We start from the raw sequence: 26579 nt of genomic DNA on the forward strand, positions 1-26579 counted from the left end.
TAATGGATCGTAAGAGACTACTATGAACAATTAAATAACAACAAACTGGGCAGCCTAGAAGAAATGAATAAACTTCTAGAAACACACAACTTATCAAGACTGACCCATGAAATAGAAAAATCCAAACAGACTTATTATTAGTAAGGAGACTGAATCTGTAATCAAAAGCTTCCCAATAAACAAAAGTCCAGAACCAGATAGCTTCACTGTTGAATTCTACCAAACATGTATGACAGAAACCAACACAATATTGTATAGCAATTATCCTTCGATTAAAAATAAACTTAAAAAATAAAGAATATCAATCCTCAAAGTCTTCCAAAATAAAACACTCTCAAACTTGTTTTATAAGACCAGCATTATTCTGATACCAAAACCAGAAAAGGACACAAGAAAATTAAAGGTCAACATTCCTGCTGAACATAAATGCAAAAATCTTCAACAAAATATTAGCAAATTAAATACATTAAAAGGATCATACAGCATAATCAAGCTATTCCAGGGAGGCAAGGATGGTTTAATACCCACAAATATACAAATGTGAAACACCACCTTAACAAATTAAAGATAAAAATCACATGATCATCCCAATCAGATCAGATCAGATCAGTTGCTCAGTCGTGTCCGACTCTTTGCGACCCCATGAATTGCAGCACGCCAGGCCTCCCTGTCCATCACCAACTCCCGGAGTTCACTCAGACTCACGTCCATCGAGTCAATGATGCCATCCAGCCATCTCATCCTCTGTCATCCCCTTCCCCTCCTGCCCCAATCCCTCCCAGCATCAGAGTCTTTTCCAATGAGTCAACTCTTTGCATGAGGTGGCCAATAGACACACACACAAAAAAAGCATTTGAAAAAAAATCAGTATCAAGATGAAAAAACTCAAAATGGGTATAGAGGGAATGTCCTCAACATGTGCTGTGCTTAGTTGCTCAGTCATGTCTGACCCTTTGCAAGCCCATGGACTGTATAGCCTGTCAGGCTCCTCTGTCCATGGGGATTCTCCAGGCAAGAAAAGTGGAGCGGGTTGCCAAGCCCTCCTCCAGGGGATCTTCCCAAACCAGGGACTGAACCCAGGTCTTCTGCTTTGCAGGCAGATTCTTTACAGTCTAAGCCACCATGAAAGACCAAGAATACTGGAGTGGGCAGCCTCTCTCTTCTCAACATAATAAAGGCCATATACAACAACAAGAGCAAAAAAAAAACAGAGAGATGGGCTTGCCTGGTGGCTCAGTGGTAAAGAATCCATCTACCAATGCAGGAGACATTGGTTTGATCACTGATCTGGGAAGATCCCATGTACCGCAGAGCAACTAAGCCCATGCACTACAACTATTAAGCCTGTGCTCTAGAGCCCAGGAACTAGAGAAAAGCCCATGCAACAATAAAGACTTAGTAGAGCCAAAAATAAATAAAATTATATATATATAATCATATAAATATAAAAGACGAGATAACAAGTGTGGTGAGGCTGTGGAGAAAAAGGAATCCATGTGCACCCTTGCTGGTTATGTAAACAGATAAGGCCACTATGGAAAACAGTTTGGAGGTTCATCAAAAATTTTTACAAACTCAGCCATTAAAAAGAATACATTTGAATCAGTTCTAATAAGGTGGATGAAACTGGAGCCTATTATACAGAGTGAAGTAAGCCAGAAAGAAAAACACCAATACAGTATACTAACGCATATATAAGGAATTTAGAAAGATGGTAACAATAACCCTGTATATGAGACAGCAAAAGAGACACTGATGTATAGAACAGTCTTTTGGACTCTGTGGGAGAGGGAGAGGGTGGGATGATTTGGGAGAATGGCATCGAAACATGTATAATATCATATATGAAACGAGTCGTCAGTCCAGGTTCGATGCACAATACTGGATGCTTGGGGCTGGGGCACTGGGATGACCCAGAGGGATGGTATGGGGAGGGAGGAGGGTTCAGGATGGGGAACACACGTATACCTGTGGTGGATTCACTTCGATATATGGCAAAACCAATACAATATTGTAAAGTTAAAAAATAAGATAAAAAAAATTTTTACAAACTATCATATGATCCAGCAATTCCAATTCTGGGTGAAAACACCATAACTAAAATACAGGCAGTCCTATGTTCAGTGCAGCATTATTTACAATGGCCAAGATATGTTAACAACCTAAGAATCCACTGAATGATAAATGAATACAGAAAATGTAGAGACAGGAAGATGGCAGAGGAGCAGGTGAACATGGAGTGCATCTCTCTCCATGGATGTATCAGGAATACCCCTTCAGACACAGAAGGTCTTGCAGAACATCAGCTGAGAGTGGGCAAGAGTCCCTGACCACTAGAAAGGAGTATACAGATCCATGCAAAATTCGGCAGGATGAAAGGAGAAGTGGGAAAAAAGGAGAGTGAGCAGGACTGTACCCGCACATGGGAGGGTGGGGGACCTGAAGGTCAGTTCCCCTTATAAGGGAAATTGTGCGGGACACTGGAGAAGCATTTGGGGCTGTTGGAGAGTGCAGAAAATGTACACAGACGAGTATTATTCAGCCATAAAAAAAGAAAATACTGCTATTTGTGAGAACTTGGACAGACCTGAGGGAATTTTGCTCAGTGAAATAAGTCAGAGACAAATACCCTATGAAATCTTAAAACAAACGTAACACAGTAAGGAAATGAGCTCCTATACAGGGAACAGATTGGGTGCCAGAAGCAGGGAGGTGGGAGAAACGAGTGAAGGTGGTCAAAAGGTGCAAATTTTTGGCTACAATATAAATAATCGGTCATGGGGATGTAACGTACAGCATGGTGACTATAGTTAAAGAACTGCATATTGGAAAGCTGCCAAGAGAGATCTTAAAAGTTCTCCTCACAAGAAAAGAAACCTTTGTAATTATGTGTGCTGACAGATATTAACTGGACTTATGTCCATGGTGATAATTTCACACCATGTGAATACATCATCAAATCATTATGTTGCACACCTGAAACTAATACCTTACATAAATTATAGCTCAATTAAAAAAATCTGTTTTCGTATCTTATATATGCAACTTCACGGAGGTGATGAAGACTCTTTGGAACCAAAAGCTATGGCTCTGGTGAAGTATTAATACAAAAGCAACTGGCATTAAAACTTCACGCCAACAAAACTTCATGCCGGTTAAAAAAGGAAAAAGAAAATTCAAATTTTGTTTAACTACTGGAATACTAAGATTAAAATTATCTCCCAGTTTTGTTTCTCCACATAAGGTACATGATACCTTATGCACTAACTCCAACTGAGGAGATTCAGAAACAAATCAGAGCTTTGGGACGCTCTCTTCTCCATAGAAACCCATCGTATGAGAAATTAGGTGCTTCAAATACCGGTTCCTAAAAACTAGAACTGCCTCCATCAATTGCAGAGCTTGCACTAAACGCCACAGTCCACCTCCCAGTCTTCCTTTTCTCTCACGTAAATGCTAAGAAAATCCAAAGGAATTAAAAATTTTCAAACCCGTGGGTGAGGCCAAGTAGGAACGGAGGGGAAAAGGAGCCGCAAGTGAGTGCGGCGCCCAGGGTACCAAGGGGAGGAGGTGATGCTCTGAAGGTCAGGCGTCCGAGGCGTCGTCGAGGTCCCGGGGCGCCCATAGCCCCGCCGCACCCTCCCTCCGCGCGGGCTCGGCGGAGGGTCCGGCCCGCACTCCCTCACCTGGCCTCCAGCAGCAGCGGGGTCTCCGGCCACTTGGCGGCCAAGTGGGCCGTCACCGCCTTGGACGCGGAGGCCGTCCGGGCTCCGAGCAGCGAGAGCCAGAGCGCCATGAAGCCCAAGAGCAGCCGCACTACGCCGGCGGCCTTTGCCATGGTGCGGACAAGGAAGCGCGAGCCCCTCAGACCCGGCGCCCTCAGCCCACAGCCGCCACGCTACCGCCGGCTCCTCCCGTCGCGCGACCGCCCACTTCCGGTGGGGGGAGCGCGAGTCCGTTACACGGGCCGGGGCCTGGCGGGTGCCGAGCGCATGCGCCGAGCGCTCCGCCGCCGTCCCGGGAGCCCCCGAGGGCGGACCCCTGGGCCACGTACGTGCAAGGCGGCGCCGGAGTGCGGAGCTTGGCTGGTGCCCTGGCGGGTCCCGCCACCGGGACCTCAGGCTCTCGGCCCGAGGATGTGGGACACCGGGAGGGGAGACTGAAGTGGGATTTTGGCCGACTAAGTGTGGCTGAAGATGGCAAAATCTGGACGCGAAGGCAGGAATCAGCGTGGAAAGAAGGCTTTCTTTACATAGGCGAAAAAGAAGGTTTTCCAAAAGTTAAATACCTCCCTCGTGGGGTTCTCAAGTTTTATTGCATATCTGAGTCACCTGGTAGAGCTTTTAGCCCGTTTCCCCAGACCACAACACGCACCAGTTACAGGGGACTATCTGGGGGTGAGATTCAGTCTTCAATAAATAGTATTTTACCCGGCCTTCCTGCCAGGTGCTTCGAGTGTGTTCGAAAAACAGTGACGTCACCTGGAGGGCTTGTTAAAACACAAGGTGCTGGGTCTCATCCCGGTGTTTCTGATTCAGTAGGTCTGGTTGCGGGGGTCTGATAATCCGCATTTCATACCCATCAAGTTCCCAGGTAATGCTGATTCTGCTGTCTGGGAGCTGTGCAAAAGCCTTCGTCCTCTAAGGTGGTCCACGTACTTGAAGCGTCAGCATCACCTGTGAGCTCATTAGAAATGCAGAATCTCAGGCCCCACCTCAACCCTATTGAATCCAAACCCCTGGCGTAACAGGAACCTCCCGTGATATCTGTGCTCATTAAAGTTTTCAGAAGAACTAGTTTAGAGAAAAAACAGGTGAAAATGCATAGAAAAGTGATAGTTGCTCTTGTCATTATCAGCCAAAATCATTATCAGCTGTGATTGAAACGCACTTTCAATCAAGGACTGTCCGACCCTCAAAACTCTTGAATTTAGTACATCCAGTTCAATGACAAAGCCTTGGAGCAGAGTTAACTGTTTTTCCAGTAGGTATGACTCAGTAAGTCAAAATATTCAGTTTTATTTAACTGGGCAGAGGTGGAGCCTCAAGATTCTGGCTCCTAGTCAGGAATGATACTTTTTCTATTCAGAAGAGAGTAAATTTATTGTATATGTTACAATATATGGTAAATAGAAGCAGCAGCTGGGATAACTAGTTTAGGGGTTGCTCGTGGGCCATTCCTTTTTTCCCCCTTACTCTTTTGCACTATAGGGAATCTGGGTCTCTCCAAGTTACTGAAACATGATCATTCCACTTTTTCTTTTCCCCTCATCCTTGTAAGCATTCTGGTTCCTTGGAAGACCTTGCTCTGGAAATTCTATTCAGGTCTCACTTCCTGAGGTTAGGCTTCATTTCCTGATTTCTCCCACTTGGTATGATCTATCCCTCCTCTAAATTCCCACAAGTTCTTTATTTTAACTGCCATATACCACTTATAATTCTCACTTTAGAATTTGAATACAGTGCTTATTTATTCTCCTCCTAGAGATGATATATTCCCTGAGGGCTCATGCCTTATTCATTTTTAGCATCTCTTGCAGTACCTAGCATAGTACATGTTATTGAGGCTAAATAAATATTGAAGAGTTCCTGTTTTATGGGTCAGTAGGCAGAAATCTAAGGCAGATGAGTAAGGAACTTTATTTCTGTCCATAGAGCATAAGAAAAATATATATATATTATGAACCCTTCACAAACATTTACTTTAATTAACTCCTCATTTACACTTATTTTTGGACTGAATTTTTGACTGAGATTGTGGGATAAAGGAAATAAACTATTGGCAGTGAATGTCAAATATCAGCATATCTGATGGGTTGCAAATCTTTAAGAAATGATTCCCCATATAAAAAGGCACATGAAATACACTATTAAAGGATACTACTGCTGCTGCTGCAGCTGCTAAGTCACTCAGTCGTGTCCGACTCTGTGCGACCCCAGAGACGGCAGCCCACCAGGCTCCCCCGTCACTGGGATTCTCCAGGCAAGAACACTGGAGTGGGTTGTCATTTCCTTGTCCAATGCATGAAAGTGAAAAGTGAAAGTGAAGTCGCTCAGTAGTGTCCGACTCTTCCTGACCCCATGGACTGCAGCCCACCGGACTTCTCCATCCATGGGATTTTCCAGGCAAGAGTACTGGAGTGGGGTGCCATTGCCTTCTCCAAAGGATACTACTAAAACATATTAAACATTCCAATACATTTGAGTTCAGGATAGTAAGGAATACTACATTTCTCTTTTAAAGAGAATGAAATTAATCAAATGCAGGGCTATTTGTTTACATAAATATTATACATTTTAGTTTTTATAGTATTTTCCTAGACACATAAATGGATTTGAAATATTCCTCAGACAGGTCATTCCTGGGCATTCCTCTACTGCAGAACAAAAGAAAGAGTAGGACTAAATGATATTTAAATGTTGGAGAAGGTCACGAAGAGGACATGACCACCAGCTGATCGTTAAGCGGGACCTGGTCAATCAGAGACACCTAACCCCCGCCCTGTCCTTGGATGTACATTTCACCCACTGTTCCCACGCTAGGAACCACTTTAAGGAAGCAGCCTTGAGAAAGTAATGTTATTGAGGCCATCTGGATTGTATCCATGCCTGAACCCCATTAAGGTCTCTATGAATTTTTAAGATACTAGCAGGTGGGTGCAGAGTTTGACTCATCTTACAGCTGCCCAAGACAAGCCTGGTATGTAAGTTCTCTTGCTGATAAAAACTGCCACCTACTGATCTGGAGTGGTCTTTCTAATTCTCTGGTCTCTCTTTGCCATCTGTATCTGGGGGCCAGATTCTAATTTCACCTGGGGAACTCCTGAGGTTCTGAACCAACTTTGAGGTCTCTTTCATATGTCATTTCTAAGGACAGATAGAAAAACTTAAAATGCAAAAATTAAGTGACTCAAAAAGGTCACTCAAGTTAGTGGAGCAACAAAGTATTCCAACCTTTATTATCCATAATCCTTTGGCACAGATTGGCTGTAAACTGAATGCAGTTCAGGGACACAATTGTACTTTAATGTTGCTTAGCAAAATGTTATTCAAAGTTATTCACATCAGGGTACTATAAATGAAAATTGATGACATTAGCAGTTTTCATTGTACATGGAAGAAGTGATTAATGAATGCTATATAATAAGAATATTGTGTTTCATAGAATAAATCATATTGACTTTTTTTAGACAGCATAGGCTATACTTATTTAATGAAAATAGTGGTGCTCTGTAAGGATAAAGTCACTGCCAAATTATCACATAGTAAGTAGAATAAAACTTCAATTTTTTCACCTAAATAAAGTCTCAGAGCTACAGCAGCTTTTTAAAATTATCACTCCTACGTCTTCCAGATTTCTTTTATTAAAAAAAGACCCTATTCTCATTTGTTAATTTGAGTATCTTAAATACAACAATTTTCCCTTATCCTTGGTGGTTATTTTCCAAGACTTCTAGTGAATGCCTGAAACCATAGATAGTACTCCCACTATACTATATTTTTCCTATACACACACACTTAGAATAAATTAGACACAGAGATTGACAACAATAACCCATAATACAATAGAATAATTATAACAGCATACTATGATAAAAGTTATATTAAGGTGGTATCTCCTTCTCAAAATACCTTATTATACAAATATAAAGCCTTTTCCACCTTAACTATTTATCAGGCACCGTGGCCATCACTTTTGCAGCTTGAGATGTGACAGCAAAACTAGCATAAATTTCTCTTTCCTTCTTCACCATTTCACGGACAGTAGAGTCATTCTTACCATAGATGTTAGCAGCCTCATGCTGTCAGCGGTATATGTGATTTTTTTTTTTTCCCTTATTAGGGCAAGAACTAAAAAAAGTCAATATGATTTTTTCTATGAAACACAATATTCTTATTATATAGCATTCATTAATCACTTCTTCCACATACAATGAAAACTGCTAATGTCATCAGTTTTCATTTATAGTTTGCACTGAAACGAAGCACTTTATGGTTTCTCTTTGGCATATGTGATTTGCCAGCATCACTACTCTTATGCTTTGGGGCCATTATTAAGTAATATAGAGAGTGTGTGTGTGTGTGTGTGTGAGTGTAAAGCACTACGATATCCCAACAGTTGATCTAATGAGCCAGACAGACACTTACTAAGTGACTAACTGGCTGGATTCACTGGACAAAAGGCTGATTCACCTCTTTCTTGGGTCGGATGGTTCAAGATTTCATCCCACTGTCGGGAATGGAGTGAGACTTAAAACTTATGAATTAGTTAGTTCTGGAATTTTCCCTTTAATGTTTTGGACACAGTTAATCACAGATAACTGAAATCTGAGGAAGGCTTTCTTATCTCTTCTTGCTATTCTTTGGAACTCTGCATTCAGATGCTTATATCTTTCCTTTTCTCCTTTGCTTTTTGCTTCTCTTCTTTTCACAGCTATTTGTAAGGCCTCCCCAGACAGCCATTTTGCTTTTTTGCATTTCTTTCCCATGGGGATGGTCTTGATCCCTGTCTTCTGTACAATGTCATGAACCTCCGTCCATAGTTCATCAGGCATTCTATCTATCAGATCTAGGCCCTTAAATCTATTTCTCACTTCCACTGTATAATGATAAGGGATTTGATTTAGGTCATACCTGAATGGTCTAGCAGTTTTCCCTACTTTCTTCAATTTAAGTCTGAATTTGGCAATAAGGAGTTCATGATCTGAGCCACAGTCAGCTCTTGTTTTTGTTGACTGTATAGAGCTTCTCCATCTTTGGCTGCAAAGAATATAATCAATCTGATTTCAGTGTTGACCATCTGGTGATGTCCATGTGTAGAGTCTTCTCTTGTGTTGTTGGAAGAGGGTGTTTGCTATGACCAGTGCATTTTCTTGGCAAAACTCTATTAGTCTTTGCCCTGCTTCATTCTGTATTCCAAGGCCAAATTTGCCTGTTACTCCAGGTGTTTCTTGACTTCCTACTTTTGCATTCCAGTCCCCTATAATGAAAAGGACATCTTTTTTGGGTGTTAGTTCTAAAAGGTCTTGGAGGTCTTCATAGAACCGTTCAACTTCAGCTTCTTCAGCATTACTGGTTGGGGCATAGACTTGGATTACTGTGATATTGAATGGTTTGCCTTGGAAACGAACAGAGATCATTCTGTCATTTTTGAGATTGCATCCAAGTACTGCATTTCAAACTCTTTTGTTGACCATGATGGCTACTCCATTTCTTCTGAGGGATTCCTGCCCACAGTAGTAGATATAATGGTCATCTGAGTTAAATTCACCCATTCCAGTCCATTTTAGTTCGCTGATTCCTAGAATGTCAATGTTCACTCTTGCCATCTCTTGTTTGACCACTTCCAATTTGCCTTGATTCAAGGACCTGACATTCCAGGTTCCTATGCAATATTGCTCTTTACAGCATTGGACCTTGCTTCTATCACCAATCACATCCACAACTGGGTATTGTTTTTGCTTTGGCTCCATCCCTCCATTCTTTCTGGAGTTATACTCTACTGATCTCTACTAGCATATTGGGCACCTACTGACCTGGGGAGTTCCTCTTTCAGTATCCATTCATTTTGCCTTTTCATGCAAAGAAATAGAGGAAAACAACACAATGGGAAAGACTAGAGATCTCTTCAAGAAAATTAGAGATACCAAGGAAACATTTCATGCAAAGATGGGCTCGATAAAGGACAGAAATGCTATGGACCTAACAGAAGCAGAAGATATTAAGAAGAGGTGGCGAGAATACACAGAAGAACTGGACAAAAAAGATCTTCATGACCCAGATAATAACGATGGTGTGATCACTCACCTAGAGCCAGATATCCTGGAATGTGAAGTCAAGTGGGCCTTAGAAAGCATCACTATGAACAAAGCTAGTGGAGGTGATGGAATTCCAGTTGAGCTATTCCACATCCTGAAAGATGATGCGGTAAAAGTACTGCACTCAATATGCCAGCAAATTTGGAAAACTCGGCAGTGGCCACAGGACCGGAAAAGGTCAGTTTTCATTCCAATCCCAAAGAAAGGCAACCCCAAAGAATGTTCAAACTACTGCACAAATGCACTCATCTCACACGCTAGTAAAGTAATGCTCAAAATTCTCCAAGCCAGGCTTCAGCAATATGTGAACCGTGAACTTCCTGATGTTCAAGCTGGTTTTAGAAAAGGCAGAGGAACCAGAGATCAAATTGCCAACATCTGCTGGATCATCGAAAAAGCAAGAGAGTTCCAGAAAAACATCTATTTCTGCTTTATTAACTATGCCAAAGCCTTTGACTGTGTGGATCACAATAAACTGTGGAAAATTCTGAAAGAGATGGGAATACCAGACCACCTGACCTGCCTCTTAAGAAACCTATATGCAGGTCAGGAAGCAACAGTTAGAACTGGACATGGAACAACAGACTGGTTCCAAATAGGAAAAGGAGTTCGTCAAGGCTGTATATTGTCACCCTGTTTATTTAACTTCTATGCAGAGTACATCATGAGAAACGCTGGGCTGGAAGAAGCACAAGCTGGAATCAAGATTGCCAGGAGAAATATCAATAACCTCAGATATGCAGATGACACCACCCTTATGGCAGAAAGTGAAGAGGAACTAAAAAGCCTCTTGAAGAAGGTGAAAGAGGAGAGTGAAAAAGTTGGCTTAAAACTCGACATTCAGAAAACAAAGATTATGGCATCTGGTCCCATCACTTCATGGGAAATAGATGGGGAAACAGTGTCAGACTTTATTTTTGGGGGCTCCAAAATCACTGCAAATGGTGACTGCAGCCATGAAATTAAAAGACGCTTACTCCTTGGAAGAAAAGTTATGACCAACCTGGATAGCATATTGAAAAGCAGAGACATTATTTTGCCAACAAAGGTCCGTCTAGTCAAAGCTATGGTTTTTCTAGTGGTCGTGTATGGATGTGAGAGTTGGACTGTGAAGAAAGCTGAGCGCCAAAGAATTGATGCTTTTGAACTGTGGTGTTGGAGAAGACTCCTGAGAGTCCCTTGGACTGCAAGGAGATCCAACCAGTCCATTCTGAAGAAGAGCAGCCCTGGGATTTCTTTGGAAGGAATGATGCTAAAGCTGAAACTCCATTACTTTGGCCACCTCATGTGAAGAATTGACTCATTGGAAAAGACTCTGATGCTGGGAGGGATTGGGGGCAGGAGAAGAAGGGGACGACAGAGGATGAGATGGCTGGATGGCATCACTGACTCGATGGACGTGAGTCTGAGTGAACTCCGGGAGATGGTGATGGACGGGGAAGCCTGGCATGCTGCAATTCATGGGGTCACAAAGAGTCAGACACAACTGAGCGACTGAACTGAACTGAACTGAAATCTTGCCCTTCATTCCAGATGGGAAGAATTTATAGACTTAGTTACTGATTTGTTATGCTTTTCTTCCCTGAGCAAGATCACCCCAAATCATAATCAAACTGGGCTTCCCTGGTAGCTCAACTGGTAAAGAATCCCCCTGCAATGTAGGAGAACCCAGTTCGATTCCTAGGTCAGGAAGATCCCCTGGAGAAGGCATAGACATACACACTCCAGTATTTTTAGGCATCCCTGGTGACTCAGATGGTAAAGAATCCATCTGCAAATTGGGAGACCTGCGTTTGATCCCTGGATTGAAAAGATCCCTTGGAGGAGGGCATGGCAACCCACTCCAGTATTCTTGCCTGGAGAATTCCCATGGACGGAGGACCATGGCAGATTACAATCTATAGGGTCGCAAAGAATTGGACAGGACTGAGTGACTAAGCACCCATACATAATCAAATTAGTAATGGTTTAGTTTCCTTTAAGTATCAGCAGTAAGTTTGATCTTTATAGGTTTGTATATTTTATTTAAAATAGATTACAAATGCTTCATAAATGTGCGATTTAAGGAATGTTTGATGAAATTTTCAAACAGCAAATTAAGTATGTGAAATATGTAATTTTTAAATTATTTGGGGCATGATATTAGAACTTTAAACCTGCTTTTTAGCAGCTTTCTATTCTTATATATATGGTCAGTATTTTATGATTATGTGTTCAAGGTTTGCTAAGTTTGTTTCTTCAACAAAACACTCAGGATTGAATGGTATTGGTGGAAGACAGAGAAATGTATATTCTACTTTTACATCTTCTAGTAGAAGTTTGTATAGTTATGTGCACAAAGTCATTATTTTCTTCAAGATAAATTGTATATCATCTATGGGAAGGTGATTGCATCAAAAATTGGAAAAAATTACTGAGATAAAATGTTTAATGTCTTCCAAGGCCATAGTAAGGATACAAGAACATATATTGATATATTATTACAAGAGAAAAGTTAATAAAATTTTACAAAACTCCATAAGATACATTTTAGAGAAATCTTGTTGAACCAATAAACAAATGAACAGCTTTAGCAAATTTTCCCTTTAAAGTTATTTACTGTTTAAATCTAGCCCTTTAAGAAGCTGCACAAATTCTTTCAGTCACCAATGAAGCATCTGAAATACATTGCCATGATTTTCAACCACAAAAATAGGCATGTGTACAGTAGCTACTTTACATTTGTCATGAATATTGTCATTTGGTTAGAAAGGTATATAATAGTGCAGTACATAAAAAGTAACATAAGTTTTATGTGATAAGATCTGAAGTTCTGGCACATTATAATAACTGATGGGAATTAAAGGAAGAGACTGTCTTGAGAAAAGCCTCACAGAATTGGAGAACACAGAACACTTTGAGGAAAGTATGGATGACTTAGATATCAGCCCTGTCACTGCAGCGAGAGTGCAACCACAGACTGTATGTAAAAAATGGATGGGGATGTGTTCCAAAGAACTTTACTATGGACTCTGAACTTCCTATTTTCACATATCACAAAATAATCTTCTTTTGCTTTTTTAAAGATTAAAAAATATATAACTCTTGGGTTATATATATTTGGCCCATGAGCTACAGTATGTCCATCTTTGCTTTAAAGAAAGTTTTACAGGAAATTTATGCAAGGGAGTTCATAGAATTATTCTTGGTAACAACAACAAAACTGGATGCAGCTCAAATATCCATTGAAGTAGAATGATAAATTGTGGTTCATTCATTCAATGGAATACTAACAGTGACAATAGAGTCACAGCTATATAGGTAAACATAGGTGAATCTTGAAAACATGTCCGTGAAAAAGCAAGTCATCAAAGAATACATGTACAAAGAATCTATTACATGGGGTTCAAATTGAGATAGTACCAGATGATATAAACTTTAGGGATACATCCAAACTAATGAAAGGAAGGGAATGATTAACACAAAATTCAGTATATTTATTGTCTCTGGGTAAGAAAAAAGGTAAGATCAAAGACGAGCCCACAGAGAGCTTTTTAAAGATAATGGTAGTAGTCTAAGTCCTAGGAAAGGTGGTGGGTACATGGGTCTTACTTGTTGGTGACATGGTTCATATTTTTTACAAAGTGAAAGAAAAGGCCGCAAGATGAATTTTGTCAATGTCTTCCTTAAAAAACCTTGATGCTTCTTCATTGTCTGCAAAATTAAGATGAAATTCCTCACGTATACACTGCTTGAAAGACTTTAGGTTTTAAATAGCTTTGTGACCACAAGGGCTCCCCAGGTGGTGCTAGTGCTGAAGAACCTTCCTGCCAGTGCAGGAGACATGAGATGGGGGTTCGATCCCTGGGTCAGGAGGATCCACTGGAGTCAGAAATGGCAACCCACTCTAGTATTCTTGCCAGGAGAATCCCCATGGACAGAGGAGTCTAGTGGGCTACAGTCCATAGGGTTGCAGAGTCGGACGCAACTGAACTGACTTAGTACGCATGGACTGTAGCCTGCCAGGCCCGTCTGTCTGTGGAATTCTCCTGGCAAGAATACTGGAGTGGGTAGCTATTCTCTTCTCCAGGGGATCTTCCCAACCCAGGGATTGAACTCAGGTCTCCAGCATTGCAGGTAGATTCTTTTCCATTTGAGCCACCAGGGAATCCCATAATTGAATATTATCTATGTTTTCTCATTTCCTGGAAGATCCTCTGCTGATGTTCTAAATCCTGCCATGCTGTTTAGAAATACCCTCTCCTGGAATGGCTAAGTTTTTAGAGAATCTTTCTATAGCTATTTTATTTTCCTTGTGCTTGAAAAAAAATGGAAAAAAATTAACACTCTGATACCATTATACCCATATACACCTTTGTTCTCAATCACAGTATCATTTTCCTTATTCTTAACATTGTTTCCCTTTTCTTAGCTTAGCAACCCATTTTATGTATTCTGTTTAATGTGAATTTTATAACTTTTAGTTGGAATTCACTTTCATTCTTTTGCCTCTAGTCTGACAGGAAAGTCCATGCTTCTTTAAATTTTACTAGGATATAATGTCTTAGTCACCATTTATCTCCAGTTTAGCTTATAATAAGTGCTCAACTAATATATATTGAATGTTAAGTGAGGAATGGAATAGAATTGTAACTTCTCTATAGTCTTTCAGTTTGTTGATAATTTTCAGTGATTTCAATGAAATGCATATCCCAAATGACTATGAAGCAATGAAATGAATTTTAAACAAACATTTCAGAATTTATCTATTGAAACAAACACCCTAGAAAGTCCCACTTCAGTGGATATGTACTTCATCGGATGCTACAACTGGCAGAAGTATTTTTTTAACTGTGGTAAAATGCACACATATAAAATTTGTCATCTCAACCATTTTTAAGTGTACTGTTCAGTAATAAGTATATTCACATTGTTGTACAGCCCATCTCCAGAACTTTTTCATCTTGCAAAACTGGAAGTCTTATACCCATTAAACCACAGCTCACCCTGCTCCCCCATTCCTGGTCTTCTCAACTACCATTCTACTTTCTGTCTATATGAATCTGCCTACTCTAGAAACCTCATATAAGTGGAATTATGCAGTATTTGTCATTTTATGGCTGGCTTACTTCATTCAGCATAATGTCCTCAAGGTTCATCTGTGATGTAGAACATGTCAAAGTTTCCTATCTTTCTAAGGTGAATAATATTTCACTGTTTTTATACACATTTATTTATCCTTTCATCTGTTGGATATCAGGGAGGCTTTCATCTTTTGGCTATTGTGACTAGTGCTGCTATGAACATGGGTGTCCCTTAAATACACTGCTTTCAATTTTTCAAATTTTTGGATACATAAATATATACCCAGATATATAAATATAAATATATACCTAGAAGTGAAATTACTGGATCATATAGAAATTCATACTGGGCTTCTTCAATGGCTCAGCAGGTAATGTGGGTTTAATTGGTTGAAAAATCACTTGCAAGTCAGATGGCTGTAAATTAAGACATGAGTTTATTTCAAAAATACTATGATTCAAATGTAACAAAATATCAAAATTTAGTATTAACTGTTATCTTCAATCTGTTATATTTGAAGCTGAAAATGCTAAAAAGTCACTTTGTCTAAAATTAATTGTATCGAGTATCATAAGCCAAGAAAACTTAGGTCATTTGTGTTATTCTGGTTTAAAATTCTCCTGACCCAGCAACTGATCTTGATATAATCAAAAAACTGTTTTATTTCAAAAGCCAAAATAATTATTCTTGCCTAGCTAGAGGAAGACCAGGGAAATTCATTGCTCCCACTTACTTTCTCTTCTGATTCTGAAGGTGTAATTCAGCTCTAGCATTAGGGAGGAAGGATTCTGGAAAATAAAGAAGCGTGAAGGCATTTCCAGTAGCACATCAAATAGGGAATTTACGAGTATGTCACAGGGAGACGGTGAGTGAGAAGCAAAGGTGGAGAGAAAGCGAGAGGGGGTTTTACAATATTAGTAAACTTTTTAGTTTCTTTTTTCGCCTACATTCCACTTTGGGGCCCCATCTCTTCTTTTTTCCCCTTCTGCTGTTAATCTGATATCACTCATTTTTAATAAGTGTGAATGCATTTCCAAACCTAAGCTAGAATTGCTGGGGGTGGGCGGTTGGGGGAGGGGTGGGGGGTGGCGGTTATTTGGAAGAGCTGTCTGGCATGTTTGAAGGTCATTCACTGTTCCTGCTCACAGCTACCCTGTAAGAAAAAGGGATCTGGACATGACCTGAGAGAGCACAGGTTATTCTCCTTTATAGGATCCCTGCTTTATCCATTTTTGGCTTCTATACTCTTTCCCCTGTAATTCAAGCTTCTCTCTTCACAACAGCCCCTTTTAGTTCAGTGGTCCTGCTTCCTCCTTCCAAACTATATAAAACACCCAGTAGACTAGCACTTTCATCTTTTGCCCCAGAAATTTTTTTGTTCTGAATCATTTTGCATCCAGAATGTGTGGGGCTAGAACTTCTAAAGGTAGGTGAGATGCAGATGAATGTACTTCTCTGAAACATCTCAGAGGGTGCTAAGGGTATGTGTTAGTCGCTCAGTCGTGTCTGACTCTTTGTGACACATGGACTGTAGCCCACTGGGCTCCTCTGCCCGTGGAATTCTCCAGGCAAGAATACTATAGTGGGTTGCTATTTCCTTCTCTAGGGGATCTTTCCGACCCAGGGATTGAACCTGGGTCTCCTGCATTGTGGGCAGGTTCTTTACCATCTGAGCCACCAGGAAAGCCCTCCAGAGGGTGCTAGGCCTTAGGTAAATATGAATCAGAGGGTGCATGGTGGCTGGGTGGCAGTGATGTGAGGCAAAAATTTCCAAACAGTTGGCTACTGGGGATTTAGGTATTTTAGTGCGTTATGTTACTATATTAACATATGTGATTATAGTAAAGATTGAACTGCCAATGTGAGCACTTTATGGATACTCAAAAAACAATAAACAGAGTATAAGAACTCTAAGAACAATGGCACTGCGCGTTGACTTGGGAGAACTTCTCACTGTTACTTATATCATTGCAATGCACCCCAGGTCGTAGGTGTAAAATTTCATTAAATAAAGTAAAATAATCTCTAAAATGCCTCGTGCATGCCTACTACATGGCAGGCACAAAAAAATGCAAATACATAATTGATCATATCATCCTATTATAGGTTTATCATATTATATAACAATTATATCCTGTTATAATGCAATATATCACTTCATCATTAATAGATGTTTTATGAGATTATCTTTCAGTTCCTTATTGTTATAATTTTCATATTCCTACCACAGAGTTTTCTGTTCATGCATTTCCCTAACTGGTGGGTACATTAGTGTGGAGTTTTATTAATCCTACTGAGAATTATAAGTCATATCTTCATCTAAAATTTATGTTCCAAGTTTCTTTAATTCAAAATGTCAGAATAATTTCTGTCATTGACTCAGGAGGTATCTCATTGCCGATCAGTTTCTCTGCTGTTTTGTCTGGATTTATATTAAGCATTTGGCTTTCATTTTTATCTCGAGTTCAGCCAGGCTGGAAGAGTAGAATAGTAATACCAGCCGGCACAGAGTTGAGCCTATATCAGCATATTGATGTTCCTGCATCAGCATATTGATGTTAGTGACACCAAAATGTCTCTCTGTCTCACAAAACTGCTGCACATCGGTATTAAGCATTGTAGTGACAAAAGGCAGCAGATAGGAATCATCTCGTAGAGTGGATACACAGTTACTGTTGGAAGAGAGAATATTTCGCAGTGAGGGGCTGCATTATCACAATGACATGAAACAAATCAATAAATTCCAACTATCTGTAATAAATGAGTATGGGACTTTCTTCAGGTCATCGGTGATTAAATATTAAGAGCAGAACGCTAGATTTTGAGTGTAATTGAAACAGAAACTCACCATGATGAAGGTATTCATAAAAAATGGAAATTATCACTCATCCTAATAGGAAGGTAACTGGCTAATTAATTATGTTTTAATTGACTTTTAATCAAAAGAAAATAAATACAGAAAAGTGACCCCATATACTTGTATAGCTCAATGAATTTTCGTACATCTATCATATTCGTGGAACCTCTACCAGGATCACAAAATAGTACATATTGGCAGTATGCACCCCTCCCACCTCCTAACAGTCACTACCCAAGGCTTTCTCTGCAAAGGTAGCCACCAACCTGAATTTTAAAGCAGTGCATTAGTTTTGTTTTTCAACATAATTCTATGCCACATTTGAGAGTGGTTTCAGGTGGAGAGTATATTATCAGACATATGTGAAAGGTTATTCTGCAGCAACACAAAGAGCAAATTCAAGCCCCAAAGTCCAGAAAAGCGATGACTGAGAGACTTCCCTGTCAGTCCAGTGGTTAGGATTCTGTACTTCCACTGCAAGGGGCACGGGTTTGATTCCTGGTCAGGAAACTAAGATCTTAGACACCCTGTAGAGCAGCCAAAATAAAAAAGAATGATTGAAATAGTTCAGTAGAGTAGGACTGGAAAAGAAAAACACAAGGATGTCTGATTTGTACGGAACATAAGGGATCCAGACGGACATGCGGTTTCTAGGCCTGACAATTTGATGGAGGGATTTCTATTCACCTAGAAGATGGGGCAGGTTTTAGAGGAAAAGACATGAGTTCAGTATTGGACATGCTGAGTTTGAGGTGCAATGTGGTGAGGAGATGGGTAGGATTCAAGATATTAGGATGTTCGGTTCAGTTCAGCTCAGTCACTCAGTCATGTCCGACTCTTTGCGACCCCATGAACTGCAGCACGCCAGGCCTCCCTATCCATCATCAGCTCCCTGAGTCCACCCAAACTCATGTCCATTGAGTCGGTGATGCCATCAACCATCTCATCCTCTATCGTCCCTTTCTCCTCCTGCCCTCAATCTTTCCCAGCATCAGGGTCTTTTCAAATGAGTCAGCTCTTCACATCAGGTGGCCAAAGTATTGGAGTTGCAGCTTCAAAATTAGTCCCACCAATGAACACCCAGGACTGATTTTCTTTAGGATGGACTGGTTGGATCTCCTTGCAGTCCAAGGGACTTTCAAGAGTCTTCTCCAACACCACAGTTAAAAAGCATCAATTCTTTGGTGCTCAGCTTTCTTTATAGTCCAACTCTCATATTCATACATGACCACTGGAAAAACCATAGCCTTGACTAGATGGACCTTTGTTGATAAAGTAATGTCTCTGCTTTTCAATATGCTGTCTAAGTTGGTCATAACTTTCCTTCCAAAGAATAAGCGTCTTTTAATTTCATGGCTGCAATCACCATCTGCAGTGATTTTGGAGCCCCCCAAAATAAAGTCAGCAAATATTTCCCCATCTATTTGCCATGAAGTAATGGGATCGGATGCCATGATCTTAGTTTTCTGAATGTTGGAATGCAAAATCTTCATTGGTTGAATGTGTAGGGAAGAATACATTAAAGAAATAACTGTGTGAGTGCTGATCCTCAGTACTCCAGCTTGGGCAAGTTGATAATCCCTGAACAGGGAGAACTGATGAGTTTTGGGTATACTGAGTTTGAGGGATTTGTGAGGAATCCAAACAGAGATAGGTTATGGGTAGTTGGGTTATGGATCTGGACTCAAAACATGGATTTTTTTTGAAGATTAAAATAAAATATTTTAAATCACTCTGAAAAATATAGAGGGCTCCAGAGACTAGCTATTATTTTTGGTTGACTCCATTTAAAAAGGCCCTGAATGTGATATCCAACATGATAGTCCATGATTAATTGCTGGAAGTAAAACATCATTTGTGGTTTTGTGGAGGTAAAAGAAGACATCAGCATTTGTCACTGATGACAATGGCATCGTGCCAGTCTTAGAAGCCATTTTAGCCAGTGTTCATCAGAAATTATTCACCTGAATTTTAACTGTGAGGCAATTCAACTCTGCAATTTAGTCTTTAAAATTGGTTACTGTCAACTGTGGATGGGGACACTGCCTTAACCAAGTGACCACATTCATCATCTCAAAGAGTGGGACAAGGGGCTTCCCAAGTAGCTCAGTGGTAAAGTATCCACCTGCCAAGCAGGAGTCGCAGGTTCGATCCCTGGGTTGGAATGAACCCCTAGAGAGGAAATGGCTACTCACTCCAGGATTTTCACTTGCAGATTTCCATGGATAGAAGAGCCTGTCAGGCTACAGTCCATGTGGTTGCAAGAGTCAGATATGGCTTAGTGACTAAACAGAGTGGGGCAATGTGGTGTCATGTACCTTCTCATGAGGTGAAATCAGACATTTCCAAAATCAATGATGGAGTATTTCTGGCTAAAATATTAAGTCTGAATCTGTTAAAAACTCTCAGACTAATTTCCACTTTAGAGGAACTATATGGAAGAGAGGAACAAGTTAAACAATGTTGTGAGAAAAAACCAAACAAATTCAGGAGCTGGCTGCTGCTGCTGCTAAGTCGCTTCAGTTGTGTCCGACTCTGTGCCACCCCATATATGGCAGCCCACCAGGCTCCCCTGTCCCTGGGATTCTCCAGGCAAGAACACTGGAGTGGGTTGCCATTTCCTTCTCCAATGCAGGAAAGTGAAAAGTGACAGTGAAATTGCTCTTAGCGACCCCATGGACTGCAGCCTACCAGGCTCCTCTGTCCATGGGATTTTCCAGGCAAGAGTACTGGAGTGGGTTGCCATTCAGGACCTGGGGGTATCTCCAATAGAGCCACCCTGAACTTCTGTAGGTTAATGCCTTATGGGGAAAAATGATGGGACTGTCCTAGATTAAAAGAGATTCAAGAGAGGTAGCAACAAAATACAATGTCAGAGCCGTGACTGGATCCCTGTTTTTAAAAAACAAAAACTACTAATAGTTATTAAGGACATTTTGGGAAAAACTGGGAGGAAATTTGAGCATAAGTGGGATATTTAGATACATTGTAAAACAGTTTAAATTAATTTAATTAAATAATTTTCTTAGTTGTGATAAGGAAACTGGTTATATAGGAGAACAGATTTATTCTTTACAGATGTACAAAGTTTAAAATATCTGTGACACACTTTCATATGATTAAAATATGGTGCATAGATTTGGCAAAATTATTGAAAAGAAATTGAGGGTTTATAAGAGTTCATGAAATTAAAAGATGCTTACTCCTTGGAAGGAAAATTATGACCAACCTAGATAGCATATTAAAAAGCAGAGACATTACTTTGCCAACAAAGATCTGTCTAGTCAAGGCTATGGTTTTTCCAGTAGTCATGTATGGATGTGAGAGTTGGACTATAAAGAAAGCTGAGTGCCGAAGAATTGATGCTTTTGAACTGTGGTGTTGGAGAAGACTCTTGAGAGTCCCTTGGACTGCAGGGAGATCCAACCAGTCTATTCTGAAGGAGATCAGCCCTGGGATTTCTTTGGAAGGAATGATGCTAAAGCTGAAACTCCAATCCTTTGGCCACCTCATGTGAAGAGGTGACTCATTGGAAAAGACTCTGATGCTGGGAGAGATTGGGGGCAGGAGAAGAAGGGGACGACAGAGGATGAGATGGCTGGATGGCATCACTGACTCGATGGACCTGAGTTTGAGTGAACTCCGGGAGTTGGTGATGGACAGAGAGGCCTGGCATGTTGCAATTCATGGGATTGCAAAGAGTCGGACATGACTGAGCAACTGAACTGAACTGAACTCAAGAGTTCATTACACTATTCTTTCAAGTTTCATATATGATTAAAATTTTTCAAAATAAAAAATTTTAAATATTGTAAATTAGGAGAGAGCTTAAAATGATATTTGATCTTAGCACAATCATTTTCATGCCATTACGGTCTCATTATATTTATAAATGAACCATAACATCTATCTATACAAGTTATTTCTTGAATTCTATTTGCACAATTTAATTTCCCTGCACAAGCGTACTTAATTTTTCCTTTACGGTATTGTGAATATACTATAGCTTAATGGCTATGTGTGTGGGCTCTGGAGTAACTTCTCTGTTTCAGTTTCCAAATTCATGAACAAGGACTTTGTTCTTTTTACTCCTGTGTCCCCAAGGCTTAGAACACACATAGGCAATAGAGAGTGCTCAAATAATACTGCAAAAGCTTTTAATTTTGAAAAATTTCCAGACTTACAAAAAAGTTATGAAAGTGGTGGAGTTCCACTTAGCCTTCACCAAGCATCCTTAAAGGTTAGCCTCTTGTATAACCATAGCACAATGATCAAAACAAGGTAAATAACATTGAGAAGTGCATAATCTACATCAAATGATACTTTTCAAATGAATCTGTAGAATAAACAAGTTTTAATAATAGTTGCTGCCTTAAGCACATAAACCTCAGTGAGTGTTCACTATCACTTATAATAAAAGCATCATTCTGATTACTTCAGCCCTCTAGAGTTTCTACATAAAAGGGGCAGAGGGGCGTAATCTGGTGGCAAGCTGACCTAGGGGACTTGGAGATGCATTTACAGAGCAAACATTATTTGTGTTTAGCTTTTAGTTTTTCTGGCACTGCTATCACACCTGCTCTGTCAAATCGTCTAGGTCCTGGATCACTCTGGATTAAACATAATAGGGTGTTTAACACAGCACTCCATCCTGTGCTGCAAGGATTTATTCAAAATTTATTGAACCCCCATTATAAGCCCTGAGCAAACCCATGTCTGAATGACCAACTAACCAACCAAACAGGCTAACAACCAAACCAAACAAAAAAACAAATACAAAAGCCCTTCCCTTCAAGGAGTTTTCAGTCTAGCTGGTGTAAAAGATAAACAGCCAGTGATAAAAATAACTAGTAAAGCAAATGTAATCACAGAAGTCACTTTTCCAAGACCCCACTGAATGTCTCGGGGAACCAGGAGAAAGCTGCTGACTGCAGGTAACAAAAATCACAGAGAAGCTAGCAGAATTCTGAGGAAGTTGTGCTCATGTTTCCGCCAAAACAAAGAGGCAGCGCCTCAGAAGGTTGGGTTTCCTCATCTTGGAAGGATCCTACCTCAAAGATCAGACGGAGTCTTAAACAGTCCTTTACATGCTGGCTCAGGGCTTCCTGTGTCAGGCTGATGATTTGCTTCCTGATTTTAGCACCCCAGACTCTTGGTGACGCCTGCTGTCCCTTGCTTGTCATCAGATCTTTCTGGACTTTAGACCAGCAGGGGTGTTGGCCTGTATTACCATGACAAGGTGGTTTTAAATCCTTCCAACATCAATATAATATCACCTGAGCCCATTCCGGGCTCCAATTCTGTGTCTGCTGGGTGACAGCGCAATGTTTCACATGTCACCATAAATTAATATCTCTAACAGACATCCTCGGACTTTCTGGTCTTATTGTACGAGACGGTTCTTTTCTTAACTTTCTGTAGATGGCTCTCTCATGCCATGTATAAACGGAGACTACACCATACACAAGCAAAAACAAGCAATAACATTATTCTCCATTTGCTGCTCTTCAATGCACCACTGCGATTTCTGGGTGCTGAATTTCCAGTGAGGATAAGAAAGACATATTGCACAAGTTCTAGTATTATATTCAGCTTTAGCCAAATGAGGATTGAGGCTCATGTCCCTATTAAAATCAAATCCTCATATATTTCAAACACAGTAAAACAAAACTGGAAAATATATTGATAAGTAAGTCCAAGACATTCTCAGGCAATCAGGATATCTGATTCATGCTTTGGGAAATACAATAAATCACATTCTGATTATAGCATTTCAAATTGGTAGACTAAAGAGTCCATTATGAATTAAATATTTTCTTCTCAAAAACATTGAGTCTATATAACAACTTATCATTTTCATGATTTTAAACATAGCCCATTTAACTTACAGTCATTTAATCACAGAGTCCATGCAATTGCTTATTTTGAACACATCTATGGTGAACATGTAACAATTACTTTTCAGTAACATAAATGAACATCTCATATCTTTTCCCTTTAATTTGAATATGTAAAATTTTCAACTGAGCTGATTTACATAGGGTCATGGTTATAAAACATCCAAGAAATAGCTTTAAAATCACTGCAAAATAAAAAAGGTATATAAGAATGAGTGAGAATAAAAAAAACTGCAGCCATGAGCTATTAAACGTGTAATTAAAATGGATTTATCGCTTTTGGCTTTGATTTTTTTCCCTCTCTGTTATTGAATCATTATGGGGATCCCTTGAGTTCAATTATAATTATACACATACACATTATAATGTTTCACATATACATACAGTACATATATAGTCTTTAAAGCTGAAATAATAGAACAATATATATGCAAATTTAAATGTGTAAAATCCAGGTAATTAAAAATTATGATTCCCTAAGCAGCATTAACATACAGATAGTTATGAATCACTGCACTGTATATTAAATTTATATCACAATACATCTCAGTGGCGAGGTGGATTTATGGTGTATGTGGTGAATTCTTTAAACTTCATAACTTACATTCTTAAAGTATTAGGCATAGATAGATGTCTACCTTTAATGATTCTATTCTATATTTATAGGCTTTCTTTGTGTCCTGGACAGTCAATCACTTCCTGCACTGGATCCCCTGCCATGCAAAGTAGCCCTAGATGATTGCATAAGTTTAAAGGGCCATAGTGACATCTCACGACCCTGTTCCCTTGGCCACAGATGAGATAAAGGGTGGACAGGCTTCCTCCCCAGCTTTCTGCAATGAATGGACTTGTCAAAGGCCTGAGTTTGATTAGAATTGAGAGTTTTGCACAAGAGAAGAGCAGGTAACTCATTAGAATAATCATATTCTCTGATTTTGAATGTGAGCTTCAGGGAAAGCTGAGCAGTTGGAAGGTGGAACAAAATTATTAAAAAGGTGAGAAAAAGCTGCAAGATGTCAATCGGGGGAAATTGTTAGAAGGATCCTTAAAGTTGGTGTCCCCTGAGATGGTAGCAAGGTAAGCTAGTCACTAGAGCTAGTTCTCCACAGTCTTCCAGGTCAGACTCTGTTCTGAGTTGAATTGTGTTCTCCTCAAAACAAATGGGCGTCCATGATAGCTCAGTTGGTAAAGAATCCTCCTGCAATGCAGGAGACCCTGATTCAATTCCTGGGTTGGGAAGATTCGCTGGAGAAGGGATAGGATACCCACTCCAGTATTGTAGGGCCAAAACAAATGTTGAAGTCCAATCACCTGGTCCCTGTGATTGAGACCTTATTGGAAAAAGGGTCTTTGCAGATGTCATCAAGTTAAGATCAGGCTGTTAGGGTGGGCCCTAATTTCTTGTGACTGGTGTCCTCATAGGAAGGGAAGAACGCCATATGAAGGCAGGGAAGGAAGGGAAGAACGCCTTGAAGAATATGAAGATGGAGGCAGAAACTAAAATGCTGCAGCCGCAAGCCAAGGTATGCTAGGAATGGCTAGCAAACACCCAGGAGCTGGGAAAAGGCAAGGAAGGGTTCTCCCCTACAGGTTTAAGGCACCTTGATTTCTGACTTCAAGTCTCCAGAACCATGAGATGATACATTTCTGTTGCTTTAAGCCTCTCAGTTTGTGATACTTTGCTCTGGTGGCCCTAGGAAAATCTGCCCCTTTGAGTCAACTTGCCCAAGTTTCCTGTCCTCTCATGAAGGAAGATTGGTTGTCTGACTCCTAACAGTACCAGTGAAGTTGCTCAGTCATGTCTGACTCTTTGCGATCCCATGGAGTACCAGGCTCCTCCATCCACAGAATTTTCCAGGCAAGAGTACTGGAGTGGGTTGCCATTTCCTTCTCCAGGGGATCTTCTTGACCCAGGGATCGAACCCAGGACTCCCACATTGCAGGCAGACGCTTTACTGTCTGAGCCACCAGGGAAGCCCTGTCTGACTCCTGCTGCTGCTGCTAAATCGCTTCAGTCGTGTCCAACTCTGTGCAGCCCCATAGATGGCAGCCCACCAGGCTCCCCTGTCCCTGGGGAGCTTTCCAGGAAGAACACTGGAGTGGGTTGCCATTTCCTTCTCCAATGCATGAAAGGGAAAAGTGAACGTGAAGTCACTCAGTTGTGTCCAACTCTTCCCGACCCCATAGACGGCAGCCCACCAGGCTCCCCCGTCCCTGGGATTCTCCAGGCAAGAACACTGGAGTGGGTTGCCATTTCCTTCTCCAATGCATGAAAGTGAAAAGTGAAAGTGAAGTCGTTCAGTCATGTCCAACTCTTTGCGACCCCATGGACTGCAGCCTACCAGACTCCTCCATCCATGGGATTTTCCAGGCAAGAGTACTGGAGTGGGGTGCCATTGCCTTCTCCTCTCCAGTCTGACTCCTGGATCCCATCAAATATGAAGTGAATGGACTCTACGATCCTTGCAACCAAAATATGTGTATCAGCTGGATCCAGGAGTAGGACTGTATGCAACAGAGGCTGACAGAAACTGAAAGACATGTGGAACTGGTTATAGTGATGAAGCAGGATAATGGCAATGAGAGTTCCCTCCATATCATGGCTGATGTGCTGGTCATCTGCACTGTCTGGTGACGGAAGAATTCGTTAAGCCATAACATGCTGTTTCTGGATACTTACATAACATGTCCACCAAAGGTAAGTCTTAGAGGGTTTTTGTAACTCTAAAGACGAGATTCCCTGGAGAAGGAAATGGCAATCCACTCCAGTGTCTTGCCTGGAAAGTTCCACGGACAGAGGAGGCTGGTGGGCTACAGTCCATGGGGTCGTAAAGAGTCGGACATGACTGAGCACACACGCAGGTCCAAAAGGCCTATAGAATTGTAGGGTCAGCTGAATTCCTGATTAGTCCATATCTCCATGCAAGAATTTAGGGCATAGGTG

General features: G+C 40.6%; 1 protein-coding gene across 2 annotated transcripts in view; it reads right to left on the reverse strand.

Annotated features, from left to right (window-relative positions):
- Positions 1–3932, reverse strand: part of UGGT2 (UDP-glucose glycoprotein glucosyltransferase 2) — a 145245-nt gene extending 141313 nt beyond the window's left edge. For both annotated transcript variants that reach the window (XM_027557837.1, XM_027557836.1), the window contains exon 1: positions 3687–3932. In XM_027557837.1, coding sequence (XP_027413638.1) covers positions 3687–3838 — 152 coding nt within the window. In that variant the 5' untranslated portion in view covers positions 3839–3932. The remainder of the gene's footprint in view (positions 1–3686) is intronic.
- Positions 3933–26579: the final 22647 nt, after the last annotated feature.

This window comes from Bos indicus x Bos taurus, chromosome 12, assembly GCF_003369695.1.
Source record: "Bos indicus x Bos taurus breed Angus x Brahman F1 hybrid chromosome 12, Bos_hybrid_MaternalHap_v2.0, whole genome shotgun sequence".
In the NCBI taxonomy this organism is placed as follows: domain Eukaryota; kingdom Metazoa; phylum Chordata; class Mammalia; order Artiodactyla; family Bovidae; genus Bos; species Bos indicus x Bos taurus.